Here is a 24,696-nt window from a genome sequence, read left to right as displayed (position 1 = left end):
ATTGCCACTCTTGCTCTCTTACTATTGTCATTTGTTTGATCTATCTTTTTCCAACCTTTGATTTTTAGTCTATTTTTGTCTCTACCTCTAAGGGGTGTCTCTCGTAGGCAGCATATTGATGGGTTTTGTTTACTTATCCAATCTGCAACTCTCCGACTCGAGTGGTGCATTTAATCCAATAACATTCAGGGTAATTATGGACAAGTATGAATTGGTTGCTGTCATTTTGTTATGTGTTTTTCATGGTGTCCCTGGTTTCCTCCATATTATTTTCTGTGCTGAGCTCATTATGTTTATGAATCATGTTATCATTTTCTTTCTTGCTGTTGTTTTAGTATGTGCTGAATATTTGTGTTTGTCCTCCTTTTTATTGTGATGTGAATGTTTATCATTTTTTCCTTGAGGTTACCCTATGATTTACAATTTTCTCCCCGAGTTTACAACAGTACATTCTATCTTGCAACTCTCTTAACTGCCTCACCATTTAGAAGTTCTATAGTATGCAGTATTTTTCCTCTTTTTGTTTGTAGTTGTCCTCACTTGCCAATTGATGTCTCTGTTTACCTGTTTACAATCTTGTAAGCTCATTTTACTTTGGATATGTCCATAGCTGTGGTTTCTGTGTCATGTCATCTTGTGTATTAATGGTTGGTTGTTATTTTCTATTTTTGGTTCTCTGTTCAAAGGACTCCCTTTAGCATCTCTTGTAGGGCTGTTCTGGTTTTAACAAATTTCTTTCGTTTCTGCGTATCTGGAAATCTCCTAATTTCACCATCATATTTGAGGAACAATTTTGCCAGGTATATAATTCTTGGTTGAAAATTTTTGTCTTTCAGTGTTTTATATATACCATCCCAATGACTTCTCGCTTACATGGTTTCTGCTGAGAAATCAGAGCTTATTCTTACTGGCTGACCTTTGTAAGTAACTTTTTGTTTTTCCTGTGCTGCTTTCAGGATTCTGTCTTTGTCCTTGGTTTTGATGAGTTTGATGATGATGTTTCTTGGTGATTTTCTTTTGGGGTCTATCCTGTTTGGGGTTTGTTGGACTTCCTGAGTGGATATATTCTCATCTTTCAATATATCAGGGAAGTTCTCCTCCAATAAATCTTGGACAATTTTCTCAGTGGTTTTGTTTTTCTCTTCCTGTTCTGGAATGCCAATGACACATATGTTATTCCTTTTGATGGTATCTCACATGAACCTTAGTCTTTCCTCATTTTGTTTTGATTTTGTTTCTGATTGATCCCTTTCCAAAGAAGTATTCAGGTATTTGTCTTCAATCTCATTAATTCTGTCTTCCATTGCATCAATTCTATTCCTTTGCCTTTCCAATGTGTTATCTATTTCTGTCAACTTAGTATTAATCTTCTGGATTTCTATCTATAGATTTAGAATCATTTCTAATTTTTCATTTATTTTGTCATTTTGTTCTTGTATTTTCTTCCAAAATTCTTTGAGTTTTTTTTCTGTGTTTTCTTTGATTTGTCTCTCAATCCTTTGAAGGTACCTAAAGATAATTCTTCTGAATCCTTATCAGAGAGTTCCAATGCTGCTTCTTCCTCAGGTGTGTGTTCTGGGTCTGTATCCTGCTCCCTTGTTTCTACCACTTTATCCTGCTTCTTTCTGTGGACTGTGATGGTCTGTTGTCTCCAAGACATCATGACATTGATGGATTTAGCTCTCTATTAAGTGTTTGTGAAGAGCAGCCAAGGATGATTCAGGATCTTCTTGGTTGTTTTTATTATTGGCCCGTTGATGGAGAAGGAGGAAGTGGCTCTTGCTTAGTAAGTGAAGTTGCAGGAAGTGTGGGTGTAGTTGTGTCTTATGGGGACTGTTGCTGTCTCCCACTCTGTTAGACAAGAATTACAATTGAATAACAATAAAAAAACTAAAGCACATGGACAAAAAAACACACCATGTAATCACACAGGAACAGTAACCAAAAAAGGGAAAAAGAAGAAAAAAAAAAAAAAGGAAACCTGCAATATCTGTGGATAGGGCACTAAAATAAAAAGGTAGAGAAGGAGACTAATGAAGATAAAAAATGGGAAAAATGGAGAAAGGAAAAAAAAAAAAAAAAAGGAATGGTGTTAACCATGAGAAAAAAGGAAAACAGAAAAAAAAAATTTCAACCAGGAACAGGGAAAAGAAAAAAAGCTGAAAACTAGGACCTGGGAGTGGAAGAATAAATAATAGTAAAAAGGACAAAAGTATTAATAGTAATAGTAGTTTTAAAACAGACAAATACAAGCAAACTAAACACCAGCAAAAAAAAGTGAAAAAGGAAAAAATGATTAAAATTAAAAAAAGGGAAAAAAATCGGTGGAGGACAGGGTAGGGCCCCCAGGCTCCGTCTGAGCACACAGACTGGGATGGAGTTCCTAAGGGCCCAGAAGGTGGGTGGGAGTGGGGGATGGCCACACCTCTGTTTACCAAGTGGGTGTGGGGTATAAGAGTAAGAAGAGTAATGTCTCACCTTTTCAGTTGTGCAGGTCCTGAGTGTCCTTGGGGATACTGGCAAGTAGAACCTATTCTTAAGTCCCTGGAATCTCAGATAGCGCTGTCTCTTTAAATATCCAAAATGGTCAAGCCACTTTTAAACATTCAAAATGGCGGTGCCCTCGGGATAGGCAAAAGTCCACAGCTCAGCCCACCTTTCTCTTTCCCTACTCCGTTTATTCCCCAGGTACCAGAACAGTCCTCCGTGCAGTCCCTGGCTAGCAGGGCTGAATTTTAGGATAATTCTTAGGTCCCACCACCACTCGGCACTCTCCAAGTGTCGTGCCATCAGGATCACTCAGGATCGCTGCTAGACTGCAGCTCCGTATGTCTCCTTTTTGGAATTTTCATGCAAATTCTTCTGCTAGTTGGGGTTTAGTCCACTCCTATATCCTTCCCTTCATGGTTCAGGGGTCCAGGATTATCTTCTGTGTCTATGTAAATTGGTTTTCCTTTTCTTTGTTGTAGAGGGTCTGTGCAGTCTTTCTGCTAGTCTGCCATCTTACCAGAAATCTCCAGGCTTTCAACTCTTGAGACTTGAAGATCTCAGGTTTATTTATTTTGAATGTTAAAGTGCCTACTCTTTGCTAATAATGTAATGCTAATCTGTTAGACAGTTGAATTTCAATTTCGTCACTTTTAGAATCTCTGCTACCTGAGATATCAAATACTCTACTTCATCATAATGAGTATTAATGGGTCAACAAAGAAATTGCTCATATTCTCTCTAAAACATGTGAAGGAATTTTCCTTGGAAAATTCTGAAAATATACATGAGTATTGTCTTTTTCTTAAGCATACATTTAAAAACAAACACACTCATTTCAAAAAAATCATATGCACTTGGGTTCTATCATTCAGTTTCCCCTACAAGTTATCTAGCATATAAAATTTTAAGGATTTCTTTCTGCCTTCTGGGCCAACATCCCAGTCATGTTGGACAATGTCATTAATCACACAATTGAGCACCAGGCCATCATCATCAGTCTCTATCCTCACTAGCCTGTATATCATTATGATCTTTCCAAAATATAACTGATTATGTCACTTCCTGATGGAAAGCCTTCAATGGCTCCCTACTACCTGAGTCCAGTGCAAATTCCTTAGCCTAGCATTAAGATCTTACATCCATCATTCTCACTCACTTTCTTGGTCTTATTTCTCACAAGTACCCTTTTCTTGTAGAGAAACTAGATTCGCCATAATTTCCTAGAACAGCCAATTACTTATCTCTCTCTCTTGAAGTCCTACCCAAGCCTAAAGGTCTGGGTAAAATGCCACCTCCTTCAAGATTTATTCAGCCAGATATTATTTTTTCTTTCCCAAAGCACTCCCTATATTTGATATTTATGCCTCTCCAAAATCTATTACCATATTTCCTCCTGTATAGAGTCCTTTGTGCTATTGGTCTTATTGTCCCTATGGGCTTAGTCTTAGTCATCTTTAAATCTTCCTACTATATGCTCTTCACACCCATCTATTAGTATACCATGCACACAGTAGACAAGAATACATGTTTGTTCAGGAAAAGGGCCAACTTAAGTTTCTCACACCCTGGAAAAAGATACTTATCTACCTCTAATGATCATGCAATCAGATGTGCTCTGGCTAGATGGAACATACCAAAACCTTGGTAAAAACAGTAAAAGTCACAACTCAGCAGAAGGTACATTATACTACAAGGGTATCATGTTTCTTATAGTATAAATGCATATTTGTGGAAAAACTAGGGAGAAAATGCTTGGTGGCATTAAAAATAAATGGTTTGAAAAGAAAGATGCACGGGGAAATTTCTAAACATTTAGACACACAAAAAAAAATTCACACCCAAACCCACATTATACATACCCCTTGTTCATCAAGCTTGAGTAGTTGTTCCGAGACCTTGGGTGAGTTAGAAGCCTGTCTCAGGCACTGGATGCTCAACTCTGGAATGACATATTCCAGAACTTCTTTCAGAGGTAGTCCTCGTGCAGTACCATGCCTAGCAGTGGAGGGTATAGCATCTTCTAAAATTGCTCCTCTCAGTGTTGTAAGCTGCAGAGGGGAGTAAAGACATCAATTACCAATTATTCTTGATTAGCTATTTTGAAAAGTAATTTTTTAGATGCCATACAAAAAGAAGAGAGGTAAGGCTCTTTTTAGAGAAGGCAAAGGAGGCTAAAGGACTCAATTTGAAGAAGCAAAACTAACACTCAAGTAGTCTTTAAACAACAAAAATATATAAAGATCAGGGGGAAGTCAAGCTGGATTGAGAAAATGAGACATATGCTTAAAGAATAAGGAAGACAAAGTACTGTTATGCAAAATAAAGACATTTTCTACAATTCTTTGTTTCCTACATGTGAATTATACTGAGGATAATTGCTTTTCTTCCATCCTTCCTTATTTTTAGTATTTTCCCCATTTCTTTATGTCATATTCTCTCTCATTCCCTTTCTTCTCTTCTATTATCCATCGCTGACTATTCCTAAGGCTGAACAGGCACACCCAGTGATATCCTGGGCAAAGATGTCCTGGGTAATTGTGCCCTGGGCAGGTTGGTTCAAGGCTGAGAAGTCAACTTCTGAGGTTTGCTTGTGGATCTGTTGCATGCCCTCAAATATGACATGAATGCATGGGATCACTACTCTGAACACATGCCTCAGATCTAACAGTGAGCAACTGAAATAATGACACCCAACAACAACATTAGAAACTTAATTTTTATTTAATTTTAATTAAACTTAAGTAGTCTCATTTGGTCAGTGGCTACTGAATAGGACAGCACAAGTCTAAAAAGTGACTTTAAATTATGTCAATTCAAGAATGGGCTTTATCTTACAGCCTAGATCACTGGAATGCCTAAGTACTAGGGAAGATACACAACGGTACATATGCTCATGCAGGCTTCAAATAACCAGAGAAATGTTTTCTTTTCTTTGTCAGTATTATCTAGTAATAGTCAACCAAAACACACTTCTAGAATATTGCCCAAGTATAACCAACCACTTGCCATTGAGTCAACTCTGACTCATGGAGACTCCATAGAGTTTCCAATGGTTGACTTTTCCAAAGTAGAGCACCAAGTCTTTGTTCTCACGCACCTCTGGATGGACTTGAACCACTAACCTTCTGATTGGCAGTCAAGAGCATTAACTATTTGTACCACCCAGGGATGGTCTTCTAACTAAAATGGGTTAAGATACATAGGTCTGTATTGTGTCATTTCTATAACAATCTCAGTTATTATTCTAAGCAAGAGAAGCAAGGAATTAACCAACGTAATGAAGAGGTGGTAGGCAGAGGCACTATGCTGATAAAAACACTAATCAAACAGTGTCATCCTACTGAAGGCTATTTTTTGTGTTAGATTTTAGAGATGTATTTAAGCTCTGTTTTATATAGATTGAAAAACAAAAAAACTAAAAACAAAAAAAACCTCACTGCTATGGAGTTGATTCCAACTCATAGCAACCCCCTTTGGGTTTCTGAAGTGGTAAATCTTTACAGAAGTAGATTGCCCAGTCTTCCTTCCACAGATAGACCGAAAGCAATAGTTTATGCTTATCCTCCCTGTCTTAGCCCCACGTCTTGCATTTTTATCATTTTATCCAATGTTCATGCAAGGTGGCAGTCAAAATCATTACCATTTAACATCCATGGCAAGTTTCGTAATTTTTATACTGCAACCCTTTCAATTACCATAAAGTCCACATGCATTCTTTAATGTTAGAATTGAAAAATAAATTCAATGCCATATCTAAAGCAAAGCAGTGATACTGAATGTTATAGTTAGAGCTGTGTGTCAACTTGGCTGGACCCCAGTTCTGTGTGGTTGTTCCCATGATGGGATTGGATGACTGTGTTCTGAGTGGCCAATCTGCCCAAGGGGAGTTTCCCTAGGGGTGTGGCCTGCTTCCAGGATATCCAGGGACATCCTGGGAAGAAAGACATTCTTCTGTGGATCGGGACTCTGGTGTGCTGCCTACAACTTTCCGTGACTGAGCTGCCCACCGTTCGGCCTGGAGATCTTGGATTCGTCTTTCGTTGGCATCAACAGCCAGCATACTGCCTGCCAGCCTTGAGCTTCTTGGCCCCCTGTGGTTGCAGAAGCTAAGGCTGCCTCCAGCCTGACGTCTCTTCCAGGGACTTTGGACTTGCCAGCTTCTATACGTTTGTGAGCCATTTTCCTAAGATAAATTTATCTCTCTCTTTATATATATTGCTGGTTTTTGTTTCTCTAGAGAACCCAGTCTAAAACACTGAAGGTATACTGAAATCAACTATACTTGTCACCTAGAAACCGTGATATCATATCCTGTGCATCTCAGGGCCCTTCTCTAGGGTTTGAGGAGCCTGGCTCTGTAGGAGGGCTGTGAAGGTTAAAATCCCAGCTCCACAGCTCACGAGTTATGAGACTTTGGATAAGTAATGTGCCTAAATCTCTGTGCCAGCCACCTTATATAAAAGAGGGAAATATATAAGGAAATACATGTAAAGCACTTAAAACAATGCCACATATATGGCAAGCGCTTAAAAGTTATCAGTTATTAAAGCTATAATCAGATATTTGGATATAAACTGGTATTTGCAGTCAATAGTTTTATATCCTCAAGGTTAGTTATGGGGATACTTGTATACAAATCTTTATACCAATCAGTGGTAGAACCATTAACAGAAGAAAAAAACACCCATAGACAAACATGTCCTAAAGGGGGTATCTCCTAATCAAGTGGCTGAAAGACAGTTTTTATTGATCTTCAGACTTCAGCCCACAGATAGTCACAATGCACAGCAGTTCCATTACCTCACTGGTCCTGAAAGCTACACGATAGTTGAACTGGGACCCTTCTTTCTCCTTAGCATCTTCAACTTTCTCTCTCCGGATGCTTATGGCCACAGGGCCAAGGTTTTCATCTATTCCAAAGTAGTTTTGGTGCTCTATAACGGAAGACAGCAATTGAATAAAAAAAACCAGAAAGCAACAAAGTACAAGGGTGTATACCTTTTGGCTTGTGTATCAGATCTCCAAAGAAATACCATATGAATCTGGTGAACAATGGCTCCCCAACATGGTTGATGTGTAAACACAACAGATCAAAATTTTTGGTTTCTGGATGAGAAGTGGTTTATACATTTTTCATTGGCTGTTACTTCCTCCACTCATTCTACTTTTCACTAGTTCAGTAACAGCAGAAGCCCCTTCAAAGTTATAATTTTGGTGTCATAGTAATAGCATCATGGGAAGGAGTGTGTTGTCATTCTTTCAGAGACTCAAAAGAGGGACACAGGTACCTGTGCAACCCTTACTGAAAAAGGATTTCCTACATCTGGATAGTCATTTTCTTTGACAGAGTGAGGATATGATGGGTGACCTAACTAGCCACTCAGACTAGTCACATCAATTATGGCAATCAGTAGAGTGGCAAAGAAGTTAACATGTGACTAAAACATATAACAGTCTGAAGCAGAATTCAACACAAGACAAAAAACACGTAAAAAGTCATTCAGTTGCTGAGATCAAATTATGTCTATTAATACTATAAATTAGACTATTGTTATCAGCCAATCATTTTTTTTTTTTCATATAAATCATTGGTTCTCATATAATCTCAATATAGGAATAGGCCTTTGTGGCCATTCTGATAATATAACATAGGGCTCCTCTTGAGAATACCCTTCCCAAGAGATAGTCATTCGTCTTTTATTCATAAAGAAATCAGTTGCTGTTGAATTAACTCTGATAGCCACCTCATGTCAGAGTGGAACTGTGCTCCACAGGTCTGCAATAGCAAATCTTTTGGAAGCAGATTGCCAAGCCTTTCTTCCAAGGCACCTCTGGGTAGACTTGAGCCTTCAATTTTTCAGTTAGCAGTCGAGCACATTAACTGCTTGCATCACCCGGGAACTCCCTTTCAAGCATACATTCAATAATTATGTCTACCATGTGCCAGGCAGATAGGGACACAGAGTGAACAGTACAAAGCAGTGGGGACACAGAGTGAACAGTGCAGAAGAAATCCATACTCATGAAGCTAATACTCTAATTTGAACTCATCCAGTGATGGGAAGCTCACAACTTTGTTAGAAAGTCTCTTTGGATTGCCAGTCAAAGTTCTTTGTTCATGAGCTCTGCTAAAAGCAGTCAAAAATGCCTCACTGAAACTTCCAAACTTTTAAAGTTTTGTCTCCGAAATCATTCAAACTAACATAATAGTCAAGCTATGATCCAACACATGCAAAACAGAGGGAACATTTACCCAAACATCTATTAATGCATCTTAAAAATGCATCTGCCTATTTTTAGCAGCCCCATCTCACCAATAATTCATGCAGAGCAGGTGGTAAACGCAACCCCCCAGGTGTTATTCATTTATTTCCTAATGAACTGCTGCTGGGTCAGTTCTCCAAGGTCTCTACTTATAAAATCAATTTTTCACTCTGTATGCAAGACTTCACATTTATCACTTTTGAATGTCACCTTCTTGGTTTTAGTCAATCTTTCCAGAATCTTAATTTTCAGTTTAAAAGAAACAAATATATTGAACATTTATAACTTTGGGGAAAAAAAAACACAGGTATTCGAAAGGTTTTTGTTATACTAGTATTTTCTGCCACAAAAATTTTTGAAGGAATAAGAAATTTTTTTTTACAAAGTAGAAAACAGAATAGGTTCAATGAAGAAACCAGCACCTGCATTGCTCCGAGCAAACATTACTCACAGGCACTAATGGATATTGGCTATCTACTGAAAAGGCAAACAATTTTCTTCTTTACTGCTTCTAACCAAATGAGATGAACTCTGACATTATTTCTTCTGAGTGCATCATGGCCAGAAGAGCCGGTAAACTATTTTGGGGGCTAAAATGTGAACTGTTGACTTAGTATAGTTTTAAATTTACACAAAGGAAACAAGCTTTTTTTTTTTTTTTAATCAGTAACACATTATGTACTGATAAGGACCGAGTTGACTGTTACAAATGCGAACACCACCAGTGAAATAAAACATGCATTGAAAAAAAAAAATTCTGGGTTTGAGGAAAGCCAACCCTGAAACAGTAATCTGTTGCTTTAATCAACACAATTAAGAACACACACAGAGTTAAAAATAGTCAATAAAAACAAATTAAAAGTTAATTATGTACTTTAAGGCATCATCATTTTATTATTTCCTTAAATTGGCATTAGTGACTAGCATTATGTTAGATCCTTTAAATTAATGAGTAAACCTCATAATATGAATCAAAAGAGCTTCAAATTATGTCAGGGCAAAAGAGAATAAACAAACAATCAAAAAACTCTTTTGATGGTAAAGTTGAGAGTCCTAGGTTAAGGAATCAAATCACAAATTCTAACACCTGACAACTAACCTTGTGAGAATGTGCACTGCTCTCACAGTTAGCAGGTACTTTAGCAATACAAGAGGTTTGAAAGAGAGCTGAACTGTAAAGGAGGTGAGGAGAAAAAAAATTAACAGAGACCTTGTTCTTCTATTCACTGCTGGTGATAACACAAAATGGTACAGTCCCTTTGAAAATAGTTTCAGTTTCTTCTAAAGTGAAACATACATATACCATATGACCTAGCAATTCCATGCCTACAAATTTAATCAAGTGAACTGAAAACCTACATTCACACAAAAATGAATACACAGGTGTTTACAGCACCATTATTCATCAAAAACTAAGAACAATCCAAATATCCTCCAGCTGGGGATGAGTAAACAAACTGCACATCCCTTCAACAGAATACTACTCAGCAATAAAAAGGGAACAAACAACTGATACACGCAAACCAGAACTAACGCAAACCCATTGCTATTGAGTCAATTCTAACTCGCAACAACCCTACAGGACAGAGTAGATCTTCCCCATAGGGTTTCCAAGGCTGTAAATCTTTACAAAAGCAGACTGCCTCATCTTTCTCTCTCGGAGTGGCTGGTGGGTCCCAACTGCTCACCTGCTGGTTAGCAGCCAAGCACTTTAACCACTGTGTCACCAGTGCTCCTTGATACATGCAACAACATAGATTAATTTCAAATATATTATGCTAAGTAGAAGAAGCCAGAATCAAAAGGTTATATACTGTATGACTGCATTTATTTAACATTCTGAAAAGGCAAAACTATAGGGACAGAAAACAGATCAGTGGTTGCCCTGGGCTGCAGGCAGGGAAACAGGCTGATTACAAAGGAAGATGGAGGTTTTCAGGTGTGACGTGGCTATTTTAATTCCTGATTGTGGTGGTGGTAACACAACTATATATATTTCTCAAAAATTTCATAACTGTATACTTAAAAAGGGTGAATTTTACTATATATAAAGTAGAGCTTCTTTGAACAATCTTGGAAAGAAGTAAATGGAAGGGCAGGCTGTTGTTTTTCACAAATGGATGAGGCCCTTCAGCACAGACACAAGTCATGACCATTTTACCATTTCCAGAAAAGTTTTATGCCCACATCAATGAGGATAATATGTATTCCTTAAGCAATCACTCTTCCTCATTCCTATTTTCTCAGTCCTTACCCACTACAAACATTCTTCCACACTACTCTGTTCAAAAGCACCAGAACACCTTGTGGGCAAATCCAACAACCACCTTTCAGCTCTGTTTCACAGCACACATCTTCCATATCTTACACTATTGGCCACACTCACTACTTGTTGGACCTCTATACTTCCTAGGCTGTTGAAACATCCCCTCATAGATAGATGTGTTCTAGATCTTTCCATCTGGCCTCTCCTGTGAGTGTCATCCTTGGTCCATAGCTGGTCTTTTCTGATTCTGTCTCTGTCTTTATAGTTATGTACTTGTCTACCTATTTGGCCATCCTTCCATACACGTACATATCTTCTCATTTAAATCTCTCAATTATATCATTCTAAATCCACTAATAAATCCCATTAACTCATAAACGTCTGGGAATACCTAGTCGTCACAGTTCCTGACAGACACTCTATTGTTTCCTATTTCTAGACCTGTGTATGTACTTCTTTTCCCCCCTCTGCTTGGCACGATGGAGGAGCTCTGGTGGCATTGTGCCTACGGCATCTGACTTCTAACCAGGAGGGTGGAGGTTCAAACCCACCAGCCACTCCTTGGAAGGAAGATTGATCAATCTACTTCCACAATGATACCACCTCAGAAACCCAAAGAGGGTTGCTATGAGTCGAATCCAATTTGACGGCAGCGGGTTTGGTTGGTTTTTGGGGGCCTGGCATGACATCCATTTTTTCCTTCAACTTGACATTCTTTCTAACTGTTAAAGACTCAATTCAAACATCATTTCCCTGAGAAATAATCCCTTCATCTCCAGATGAGGCTTCAACAAAGCCTATTATACTGCCCCACAAATGATAGGTGCTTAATAAATTGTTCTTGAATTACTGAACTAAATTAGACTTTCTTGGTACTGCCAATGGTTTTATCAAACTTCAATGAGGAATAGCAAAGTAAATATGAGGAAGTAACTCATTTCATGCTGGGAAAAGAGAGTATGAAAGGTTTTGAGATACAGAAATGTAGTAGGAATTTCCCACAGTGAGAGGGACAATTTAGTCTGTTGGCATATATATAAAACTGAGTGTGTATGCTCCAATGAAAGCTCACACATTATATTAGTTTCCTATTGCTGCTATAACAAATTACCACAAACCTGGTAGCTTAAAACAACACATACTTAGTTTTTTCCAGTTCCAGAGGTAAGAGGTTCAAAATCAGTTTCACTGGGCCAAAATGAAAGTGTCCACTAGGAGAGAATCCCGTCCTTCACTTTTCTCATTCTAAAACCGCATTCCATGAATTCCTTGGCTCCTGGTCCACCTTCCATCTTCAACAAAGCCATAGCATCTTGTTTCAGGGATCACATTGCCTTCTTCTGTGTCAAATCTCCCTCTGCTTAGCTCTTACAAAGACACTTGTGATTGCCTTTAGAGCTCACGCAGATAATCCAGTATAATCTCCCCACCTCAAGATCCTTAATTTAAATCACATCTGCAAATTCTCTTTTGGTATACAAAGTTAACATTAACAGGTTTCAGGGATTAACAGCTAGATATCCTTGGAGGTCATTATCATGCATACCACACATATTTATCATTCACTCAAATACCAAGCAAGAGAGGTGTCTAAACTGTGGTAGAAATTAATAAACACTGGACCTATAAAAGTGAACAAGACATAGTGCCTGCTTCAAAAAGTTTATAGTCTTGCAGGGGTAATAATATAGCCAACACACAAAAATTACACATTCTAAATTCTGTGATAGCAGTAAGAGGTACAATGGAAACACCATAAATAGCCAGTATAGAACAAATACAGAAGAAAAATACCACTTATGTAGCAAAAGCAAATGGCACAAAGCCCATGTGCTGTTGTTGTTGTTGTTTTGTGCTATGGAGTCGGACTCGACTCATAGCAACCCCTCCTTCGGTTTCCAAGGCAGTATCACTACGGAAGTAGATTGTCCAACCTTCCTTCCAAGGAGTGGCTGGTGGGTTTGAACCGCCAGCCTTCTGGTTAGCAGTCAAGTGCCTTAGGCACTATGCTACCAGAGCTCCCCCTTGATCACTTACTAAATAGATTATAATTCTTTTGGGTAGTCTATATAATAATCATGACATCTGTGGATCCAAATCAAACTCACTGCAATCAAGTCTATTCTGACTCATAGGGACGTCCAGTGGGTTTCCAAAGCTGTAAATCTTTACAGACTGCCTCATCTTTTGTCTAGCAAGTGGCTGGTGGGTTGGAACCACTGACCTTCTGGTCAGCAGCCAAATGCTTTAACCAGTAGGCCCCCAGAGCTCCTTGATATTTGTGAATAAAAAAAAAAAAACTCACTGCCATCAAGTTGATTCTGACTCACAGCAACCCCTTTTGGATTTCAGAGGCAGTAAATCTTTATGGAAGCAGATTGCCTAGTCTTCCTTCTGCGGAGGTACCTGGTGGATTTGAACTGCCAACCTTCTGGTTAGCAGTCAAATGACTTAGGCACTGTGCCACCAGAGAGCTCCTTTTATCTTCCCAATCCTTTTATTGCTTGCCTTACTGTACAAGCTAGAATCTCCAGTATAATGCTGAACAGAAGTGGGGGTAGCTAATAAAAGTTTACCATTAAACATGCTGTTTGCTGTAGGGTTTTTTGTTTGTTTGTGTGTGTGTGTTAAATATTCTTTATTAGATTACAGAAGATTCCTTCTATTCCTAGTTTGAAAAGTTTTTTTTTTTTTTAAATAAACCATAAACTAATATTGAATTTCCAGTGCTTTTTCTGTAGCTGTTAAGATGAACATACACATTTTCTCCTTTACTCTGTTAATATGATGAATTTGACTTTTAACTTCAAACTAAACTTGAATACACACACAAATATATGTGTACATACAATTTTTTTATATTTAGGATTTTTGTATCTATTTATGAAAAATATTAGTATGCAATGTTCATTTTCTAACAGGCATCAAGGTTATACTGCATTCATAAAATCAACTGGAAGGTACTCCTCATTTTCTAATCTCCAGAAAAGTCTGTGTATGATTGGTTTTCTTTCTTGCTTAAATATTTACAAAAAGTCACAGTGAAACCTTCCAGAGTTGGTGAAGCTATTTGAGTCTGGATAGTAAATGTTTTAATAAGGGATTCAATAACTTTATTACAAATAAAACTAGTCAGATTTTCCATTTTTTTGTGTGTCAATTGCTCCCCTCCCCACGGAGGTGTCTGCGGTGTGGTTAAGTTTGTGTGTCAACCAGGCTGGGCCCGGTTGAGTAGCTGGGCAGTGGAAATTAGTATTCCCCATGACTGGTAATCAACTTCATGGTGGAATCTACTGTGAGCAGCTAAGTAGCTGCCTTAGGTGGTCTGCTTCCTGTATATAAGGAGAAATCTTGGGAAAGGTCTCTAGATTATGGCATGCTTGAACCCTGCATGTAGCTGTGTCATTGTTCAGCAGCCTGCCATGCTCTGCCAATCTTGGGACTTTCAATGGATTTGAATTAATGGTCTGCCGTGTTGTTTGGTAACATCGGGACTGTGCCTTTTTACTTGTCACCCTGGGCTTGTCAGCCTCAGCAGCCAGCACCTGAGTGAAGAAAAGGCTCCAGCTTCAGTGGGCCAGGAGCAGGAGGCAGAGCTGAAGCCTAAGGCTGAGGTGCTTTCACCAAGCCCCTAGAGCCTGGCACTTTGAACTTGGACTTAAAGCCTCCAAACTGTAAGAAAATAAACTCCTTTTTCTCCAAGCCATCCCATTTGTGGTATCTTCTGTTAGAGTAGCACTAGGTAACCAGAACAGTGTCCATTTTTCAAATTTATTATAACATTCTCATCTTTTCAGGGAATGCAGGATATACAGTGGTATCCCTTTCTTCACTCTCGATATGGGCAATTTGTACCTTCTTTCTTTTTGATTAGTTTCTAGTTTTATCAATTTCTAAGAACCAGCTTTTTGGCTTTGTTGAACTTTTGTCTGGTTTTCTACTTTGGTAGTCTTTTCAGCTAACTTTTTTGTTATTGATTTCTAGCTTAATTCCACATTGGTAAGAAAATATGTATTTCATTCCTTTGCAATTTCTTGAAACTTGCTTTATGGCCTTGTACATAATTTACTTTGATAAATGCTTTGTATGCACTTTAAAAGTATGTATATCCTACAGTTGGTGGGAGCTCTGGTAGCGTAGTGCCTAAGGCACTTGACTGCTAATCAGAAGGCCGGTGGTTCAAACCCACCAGCCACTCCTCAGAAGGAAGATGGAGCAATCTACTTCTGTAGTGATACTGCATCAGAAACCCAAGGAGGGGTCGCTATGAGTCGGGTTCGACTCATCAGCACACAACAACACAACAACAACCGTTGTTGGATTTAGTGTATTAAATACGTCAATTAGGTCATTTGTTAATCACATTTAAATCTCCTTATTGATTTGTTTCTCTGCTTACTCTATGAGTTACTGACAGAGGTATTAAAATCTCCAATTACAATCGTAGAACTGATTTCTCCTTTTAATTCTATCAGTTTTTGCTTTAAATATTTTGCAGCTACTTGGTGCTATACAATTTATCATTATGAAATCTCTCCATCTCTAGTGATTCATCTTGCCTTAAAGTCTACTTCATATTAGACTTACAAGGTAGGTACCAAGCTGTTCTGTTGGGAACCTCAGCTATCAGTGCAGACAGGTCTTTTTGTCCTGAACTAGTCAGTGTCCCCAGGGAAGATTCTTCCATTCCCTTGTTTAGAGGTATTTATTCCAAATTAGGGAATGGGGCTAGGTTGAAAATCTCATTTTCAGTTAAGTGCTTTATTCTCATCCTTAGCTATGCCTATTGTTCAATTTCTCCAGAATAAATCTTCTGCTTTCTGCCCGATTTATGGGGTAGACAAGAGACAGGAGAGAAAATCTGGCCTTTTAAAAACTTGAAACAGATTCCCACTTAAACTCTCATCATTCCTCCTTCAGAGGTACCTTGTTCTTTGGCATGAATGAACTTGCTTCTTGGTGGCCTCTCCCTTTACTTGCCACCCAACAGCACTGGGGTGGTTCTATCCAAGCTGCTAAAACTAGTCTTGCTCTTCCATCTGCTTTGGCATCTCTTGCCTTCTGTTATGTCTCTCTAGTTCTCCTTTAATCTTCTGCACCCTTGTAAATTTTTTACTATCATTTTTACTGGGGTTTTGGAAGCAAAGAAGAGAGATAACATGTTTTTTTTTTTTTCTTTTTCTCCCCAGTTTCCCATATTTAACTACCAGTCCCAAGCCCTTTTAATATACTGATAATTCTAATAAGCCTGATTATTGGTTTCTGAATTCAGACTTTCCATGTATCACTTGCTTAACCTTGAGTTAGTTATATAACTTTTCTTAACCTAAACATCCTCCCCTGCAAAATATATATGAAGATTGGGCAATCTACTTCCGTAGTGATACTGCCTTGGAAACCCAAGGAGGGGTCACTATGAGTCAGGACAGCACATAACAACAACATTATAATCATTAGCCTGGGAGGGGCATTATAATTGAAAGCAGGCATTCTACTGACAGGAAAACTACATCAAAAAAGAGAAATACACATTACAAAAACACACGCTTATGAGTCTTTTTGATTTTGAATCTAACAATCCCACACAATTCAGAGTCACCTTGAAGGGGACTAACCCTTTTAATCTCAAAATGGTAATCTATAACCTGTTATTGTGTACATTCGATTTGATTCCAATTCATAGTGACCCTATGGACCATTCTACTTTGTCCTCTAGGACTGCAATGTTTCCTAGGCTGTAATCTTTATGGAAACAGATCACCAGGTCCTTTCCCCCATGGAGCAACTGGAGAGTTCGAACCTCTAACCTTTCAGTTAGCAGGCAGATGCTTTACCCATTGGGCATCAGGGCTCCTTCCTAGTAGAAACTATCCAGTGAAATATTACATATGCCATTTGTAGTAGTTAAGGTTGTATGTCAATTTGGCTGGGCCATGGGTTTGAGTGGCTTGGCAGCTGGATGTAGTTATTCTCCATGATGAGATTATAATCACCTTTATGGTGGAATCTGCTTTGAGTACCTAATCAGTTAAAGGGGAGTTGCCTTTGGGGTATGGCCTGCTTCCAATACATATGGAGAAGTTTGGAGCAAGGTCTCTAACTTTTTGGTACATTTTGGATCCTGTGTTTGGCTGAGTCTTCATCTGCAGTTCCTGGACTTGAATCAATGGTCTGCCGTATTGTCTGCCAATTTTGAGATTGTTCCTGGACTTGACCCAGTGGCCTGCTATGTTGCCTGCTGATCTTGGAATTGTGCTGTTTTTACCTGCCAACCTTGAGTTTGTCAGTCTCAGCAGCCAGCAGCTACGTGAGTCAGGAGATGCCTCTGGCTCCAGTGGCCCTGGAACAAGGGGCAGAGCTGAAGCCCAATGCCATGGGGCTTTCACTCAGCCCCTACAGTCAGCACTCTGAATGTGGACTTTCTACACTGTACAAAAATAAATTCCTTTTATTACAGCCATCCACTTGTGGTATTTGAGTTATAGCAGCACTAGAGAACTAAGACACACTGTATTCTCCAGCAGACTTATCATGAATGCAATTTAACCTCTCCTAGGTAGATTAAAACCAAAACTGAAACCAAACCCACTGCTGTTGAGTACATTCTATCACATAGCAACTCTATAGGACAGAGCAGAGCTGCCCCATAGTTTCCAAGGCTATAATCTTTACAGAAGTGGACTGCCACATCTTTTCCCTGCAGAGCCGCTGGTGGGTTCAAACCAAAGGCTTTTTGGTTTGCAGCTGAGTGCTTAACCACTGTGCCACGAGGTGATTTCCATAATCACCTAGGAGAAGTTAAGCTGTATTTATGATAAGGTTCCTAGAGAATACAATGGCATATATTTCACTGAATAGTTTCAACCAGGTATTTTCTATTTTTAAAAGTGTGGGTACCCTTTTAAAATATATGTATATAATGTATATAATACACTTTTCATCAAAGATGGCAGGCTAATTGATGGGGAAAAAGGAAAAAAAAATCCCTCATGCTTACCTCCCCAACCCATGTCTCATTTCCACTTTCATTTTTTCTGTGTGTTTCAAACAGACATACACTCTTGGAATTCAAGTAGAGAGATGGCATTTCTGCTACTTACAAGCATCACACCTTTGAGTTTACTGAATTTATGCCTTAGTTGCTGTTTTCCAAGGAATTTCTCCATGCTTTCAGTTTCACTGGAGAAGACAGCAGGCTACCTTAATGTTTTTCTAAATAAATCAAGTTCTGCTTAATAATGTAATATGTGGTCTAGTTTTTACAAAGGTACTTTCACATACCATAAAAATGTGAACAAAGACTCTGTTACTTCTCATAGTGTTCAGGGAGGAAAAAGTTAACTCTTTCAAGTGATATTCTCAATCCCTTTCACGAAAGATCAGTTTGCTAATCTGTATTACAAGAACCTATTTCCACCGTGGGCAGAGGACAATGAGAAAACCTTAATCAGATGCTGTGCATGTACACCCTGACCCACCCAGAGCTTTCGCTTATACCAAATCAGATGATATCCATAAAACCAATTCAAAGGTGAATCAAATAAAATCCTTCCATGGCAAAATGAAAAGACTGTTGAGAAGGTGAATGAAAATCCACATATGATGCAAATACAACAGGTCAGATTAAGAAAAAAAAAAAGAAAATCAGTAAGAATGCAGTGTAGAAAACGAGATTCAGTGACTCCACTGCATTTTTGCTCTTTAGTAAAGGAGAAAAAACAAAAAGCAAAATTCTGACTCAGAAGAGGAAAATAAAAATTGGGCTACATGAGACCCCAGGCTGAAGACTGTTTCTAGGTACTGCAACATCTTGGAAGGGAGATTTATTTGGTACATCACTATTGAATTGAACAGATAAGGATCACAACTCTGAAAGCCTCTTGCAGTCAAGTATGTCTCAAAACAAAAAAAAGTGTTAGCACCAAGTGGGTCATGGCACCATTTGTAAGTACACTAAAGACACAAGCAACATTTGATCTGAGCCTACAGTCCTTCACTTTATTAATATGCACTGCAAAGGATTTCTTGTTGTTTTTCCATAAAGTACACATAAAGTTTAAAGGCCCTTTGTTTTTTCAATAGCAAGATCAATGAACTGTCTGCTCACTGCAGATCTGGGTTACATCCCTGGTTGCAGTTGTCTGCTTTCTAAATTCCTACTTTGTGATTTAACTTCACTCATCTTTACCTCCAAACAACTGTATGTCTGCACTTTAATTCACCTTCCTTGTTCATAACATCCCAGGAGTTACAAAGAAAAAGTCAAAAAAGGACAATGAATGAATAAAACAACAGAACCAGTTTTAGCAAATGATGAGAACATTAACAGTCATTTGATAACCTCAATAAACTCCAAACACCCTGCTAATGTTTCATGGTTTAAATTAGTGAACTTGCCATGATGGAAGAAAAGATGCATTTTTTGCTTTGTGATGGCTTCTTTGGGCAAAATTTAACCGAAGTATTAGCTAAGCTTGAGAGAACTGAGGCACTGTAATAAAAATAAATAACAAAAATATTAAACATACTTTACATAAATTAATTCATTTATTCCTCTCTAAATGTAAAGAAGTACTATTAATATTATCTCCATTTCACAGATAATAAAACTGAAACAAAGAGGTTAAAGTGACTTGCCCAAGGTTACAATCTAGTGTGATATAATTAAGTTGCAAACCTAGGCAGTCAGGGCCTAGAAGCCTTCTGATGTAAAGCAACTCAAGAGTGAACAAACTCATGTAAAGGCTTAAATTACAAAACTCAAATAATAGATGGTAAAATGGACACAACTAAAGAAGAGATGACCAGTCTGTCCTGAACATAAAGATTATCATGAAAGACACACTTTTAAGGAAATCTGAAACAAATGAAAGACTCTGCAGCAGTAAAATGTATCATCAAACATTTCCTTTAGTAATCCTTAATTTTTAGTATTATTTGCTAAAAGAATGAGACGGAGGAAGAAAACACTGGGAGAGCAAGAAAGAAAAGTTGTCTAAGAATTCATTATAGACAAGCTGAAACAGAAGCCATTAATAATGGGGAGAGTTGTCTAGCTCTTATTCCTTAGATAGGAAAAACAGTGAAATACATTTTTGGATCTGAAGAAATATAAGGCAAGTTTTACTAAGGCAAGTTGTCTGAGACCTTATGTTCTAAAGAACTTTGCATCCAACTTACTGTTGTTGGCTGCCAATGAGTTTATCCCAAGTCATGGAGACTCCATGCACAACGGAATGAAATGCTGCCCAGTCCTGAGCCATCACCATAATCAGTTGCAGACTGGACCATTGTGATCCATAGGGTTTTCACTGGATGATTTTGGGAAGTAGATTGCCAGGCCTTTCTTCCTAGTCCATCTTAATCTGGAAGATCTGCTAAAACGTTTTCAGCATCATAGCAACATACAAGCCTCCAATGACATACAGGTGGTAGCTGGCGTGAGGTGCACTAACCAAGAATCAAACCCAGGGCTCCTTCATGGAAAGCAGGGATTCTACTACTGAATTACCAATACTGTCCAACTTACTGTTGTTGTTGTTATGTGCCATCGAGTCGGACCCGACTCATAGTGACCCCTCCTTGGGTTTCCGAGGCAGTATCACTACGGAAGTAGATTGCCCAACCTTCCTTATACCCTAAGGGTAGCAAAATGCTAGCAAGTTTCCCTAAGTAAACTCTACAGACAAATTAGAATGCTAATTCCTCTTCCTAGAGAAACAATAGATTAGTTCCATTTTTTAAAGAACAGGCTGAAAAGACTTAATGATCCTTTGGCCCCAAAAGTCTTTCCAGGTTTGAAATAACATACAATGCTTGGTAAGTTTCCAGAAAGCTTCAATGGGTGAAAATGTAATTGCCCATTACCCAATGCATGCAAGATAGAAAGCCCAAGTGTGTTTCCACTGCCATGCAATGACAACAGCTGATGCTGTATCTCATGTCAGCTAAGCCACTCTTCTCTAAGCTCAATGGGAGCTCTGTTCATGGAAGGAATACTGCCCAAGCGGAGAGGTTGAGAACTGAGTTGATTATGTTCACTGAGGGAGGGATTTGTGCCTTAGAACAGTACTATTGTTAGATACTTTTATTGTTAGTACTCAGTTCACCCATCTAAATTAATAGTGTCTGACTCCCTATTAATTTTCTTCAATGACTACATAAAACCAGGGGAAGAAAGCCACCAGGAATGAAATTGAAAGCAAATGCAATCATGCATCACTATGCACTGAGGTTCATTTGATATGTAAAGGTATACTTCTGCCTACAACTGTCACATTAGTGAAACTTAAGTGAGTGTGTTTAGAATGGGTGGCAGACTTCACCAGACACCTTTCCCCAGAGCCTACTCTGCCATATGGTTCTCTCTCCTTCTTTCTCTCTACATCTTTCAATCATTAAAATAAAGTACTACCATTTTAAATATTGTACCAGTGATGTGGACAATAGTTTCTTTTTAGAACAAAAAGTCTTGCAAATTTATTTCAGACAGACTTAGGAGGTTTATGTTAAGTGACATGTACTGTTCTAAACCTGTTATAAAAACCAAACTCACTGCCATCGAGTTGTTTTCTACTCAAAGGGACCCCTCCTTGGGTTTCCAAGGCAGTATCTCTATGTAAGTAGATTGCCCGATCTTCCTTCTGAGAGGCTGTTAGGTTTGAAATGCCAGCCTTCTGTTTAGTAGTCAAATGCCTTAGGCACTATATGCCACCAGAGCTATTTATTACAGTAAAACCTATGAAAGCCAGAACCTGTATAAGGCAGTAACCTGTCAAAGAAGGAAAACTCAAATATTATCCACAAATAGAACCCGCTGCTCACTGCTGTCAAGTCAATTTCGACTCCTAGCAACACCAACAACAACCAATAGAAAAGAGGTCAAAAATGGAAAACTTGTGAGACCTGGAAAAACAAGTCAGTCCCATCAATTTCTGGCTCTCACAGGTTTCACTGTATTAATATGCCCATTTGAGAGATTAACTAACTGAGGCACAAAGAGATTCAAGAACTTGCCTCAAGCTGAGTTGGGATGTGAACCCAGGAGTCTAATTCCAGAGTCCATGCACTCAACAAATTAGTCATGTTGCCTCTCCAGCCTCCACTTAGCAAAAATCAACCTCTGAGTATAATTAAAATGATTTACCAACTGGAGAAAAGATAATTCCCTAGCAACAATAATAAAAACTTAATATCAAGAAGGGAGAGGTGAGAAGGGCTACTGCACAAATTCTACAAGAATCCTTTTATTTGTTCAATTAGAAGATTCACATATAATGTATTATTCTTCAGTTAAAATACTAATGAATGACATTAAATACCATGGAGTTTACATAGAATAGGGATAGAAATAGCAAACTTAAAGATTTTGCCAGGAAAAAAGCTCTAGAAAAATTCCTGGATGTGTTCTAGATCTTCTACAGGAGTTTATTGTCACACAATCTGCCTGTGTCTTCAGGCAGACAAGTGGCACAGGTCGGAGCTGGACAAAGTCAAGGGAAGGGGCCTTCAAAGATTAAAGGCGGGCATCTTGGGACAGAAACTGACCTTGGAATGGCCAGTCTTAAACCCTGCATCTCTGTGGATATTACTATCCTTGGAGACTCATTCTACTCTGAAGCAGTTAAGCACTCTTTTGAAGATTTCTCCATAAACCAGAAAGAACCCAAACTCACTGCCATCGAGTCGATTTCGACTCATAGCGACCCCTCTTTGGGTTTCCGTGTCATTATCACTAATGGAAGTAGATTGCCCCAACTTCCTTCTAAGTAGTGGCTGGTGGATTTGAACCGCCAGCCCCTGGTTAGCAGTCACATTCCTTAGGCACCGTGGTGGTTATGTTTGTGTGTCAACTTGGCTGGGCCTGGTGAGTGGCTGGGCAGCTGGTATCAGTTATGCCCCATGATGAGACTAGCAATCAACTCCATGGTGGAATCTGCCACAAACAGCTGAGTAGCTGCTTTGGGTAGGTGGTCTGCTTCTCATGTATAACAAGCAGCTTTGGGAATGGTCTCCAGCTTATGGCATGCTTGGACCCTGCATGTAGCCATGTCGTTGTTCAGCACTTGCCATGCTCTGCCGACCTGGGGACTTACAATGGACTTGAATTGATGGCCTGCCATATGGTTTGGTCACATTGGGACTGTGCCTTTTTACTTGTCAACTTTGGGCTTGTCAGCCTCAGCAGCCAGCAGCTGCCTGAGTGAAGAAACATCTTCAGCTCCAGTGGGCCGGGAGCAGGAGGCAGAGCTGGACCCCAAGGTTGAGGGGCTTTCATCCAGCCCTTAGAGCCTGGCGCTTTGAACTTGGACTTAGAGCCTCCAAACTGTACAAGAATAAACTTCTGTTTGTTAAGGCCATCCCATTTGTAGTACATTCTTGTCAGAGCGGTACTAGGTAACCCGAACAGGCACTATGCTACCAGAGCTCCTATTTCTCCATAAATACAAAATCTTCCCTGTAAAACCAAATCCAGCTTCTCTACCAGGATTTCTAAAAGATACTAATTTCTTTTCTTGGACTTGTTACAGAAAATCCCAAGAGGGGAAAGAAAATAAGTTGGGCATAAAGGTCATATTCAGAGAGTTCAATGGAGATTTGGGAGTTAGGGATCCTAGGACATCCCAACCCTCATCTCACAGCCAGGGAACCTAGGACATCCCAACCTTCATCTCACAGCCACCTTCATCCTAATGTACAGATTTTCACTGGGCAATTAAAAGGGATTACCTTTTTGCATTTCAGTAAGAATAGGAGAAATAGTAAATTCAAAAACTTAGCGATTTCTGCACAACTCAAGGTAACTTTGAGAAAAATACCCAGGGCACACAACAGATGTATATGCACAAAGAGACTGTGTGTAACTAACATTTTGTCACTTCTACTCTACTTGAAATAGACAGTGAAGTTGGCTGTTTATTGGAATCCTATGTTGGTTCAATAAAATAACATATAACTGTAGTCATTACTTGTCTAAACCATAAAGTCTTTTTTTCTTTCTTTTTGTTTCAAATAAATAAAATCTCATTTTAAAAACATCATGAACATTTATGACTTTTTTTAAAAACTTTAAAAAAAAAAGGTTTTGTTGTCATTTGGGTGAAAGTTTACAGAGCAAATTCGTTTTTCCATGCAGCAGTTTATACACATTTTACTTCATGACGCTGACTTGCAATCCACAGCTCTATTCCTATTTCCTCCCTGTAGTTACATCTTCCCTGTGTCCTTCTTTCCTATGCATTCCTGCCCCCTGGGCTACCTCCCTGTGCAACTCCTGTCCTTCTTATCTCGCATGATTGATTGCTCTAAAGAGTGTATCTATATGGTATAAATGTTCACCCTACATACCTATCTATTGTTTGGCTGGAAGCCACAGGAGTAAGTTCAATTTCAGGCTTGAAGGATAACTAGGGGTCATAGTCTCAGGGGTTTCATCAGGCTCTATTAGACCAGTAAGCCTGGTCTTTTTTTTTTTTTTCTTTTAGATTTTTTTCCCATTCTATCCTGGATTTCCTGCACTGATCCCTTTCTGAATGTTTGATAGTGGTAGCCAGGAACCATCTAGTTCTTCTGGTTTCATGGTCACATAGGCTGAGGTTCACATGGTCCACTAGTCCCTTAGACTAATTGTTTCCATGTGTCTTTGGTTGTCTCCTCATTCTTCTTTGCTTCAGATA

At 38.8% G+C, this 24,696-nt stretch overlaps 1 protein-coding gene across 1 annotated transcript in view; it reads right to left on the bottom strand.

Moving 5' to 3' along the window:
• SIPA1L2 (signal induced proliferation associated 1 like 2) overlaps window positions 1–24,696 on the bottom strand; it is a 175,500-nt gene that overhangs the window by 142,551 nt on the left and 8,253 nt on the right. Inside the window, exons 2-3 of the mRNA XM_007938482.1 lie at window positions 7,291–7,424; window positions 4,350–4,538 (exon numbers count right to left, since the gene is read on the bottom strand). Coding sequence (XP_007936673.1) covers window positions 4,350–4,538; window positions 7,291–7,424 — 323 coding nt within the window. The remainder of the gene's footprint in view (window positions 1–4,349; window positions 4,539–7,290; window positions 7,425–24,696) is intronic.

This window comes from Orycteropus afer, unplaced genomic scaffold, assembly GCF_000298275.1.
Source record: "Orycteropus afer afer isolate SDZICR_OR568_19922 unplaced genomic scaffold, OryAfe1.0 scaffold00050, whole genome shotgun sequence".
Classification (NCBI taxonomy): Eukaryota; Metazoa; Chordata; class Mammalia; order Tubulidentata; family Orycteropodidae; genus Orycteropus; species Orycteropus afer.
This window is presented reverse-complemented; position numbering and strand designations above follow the sequence as displayed.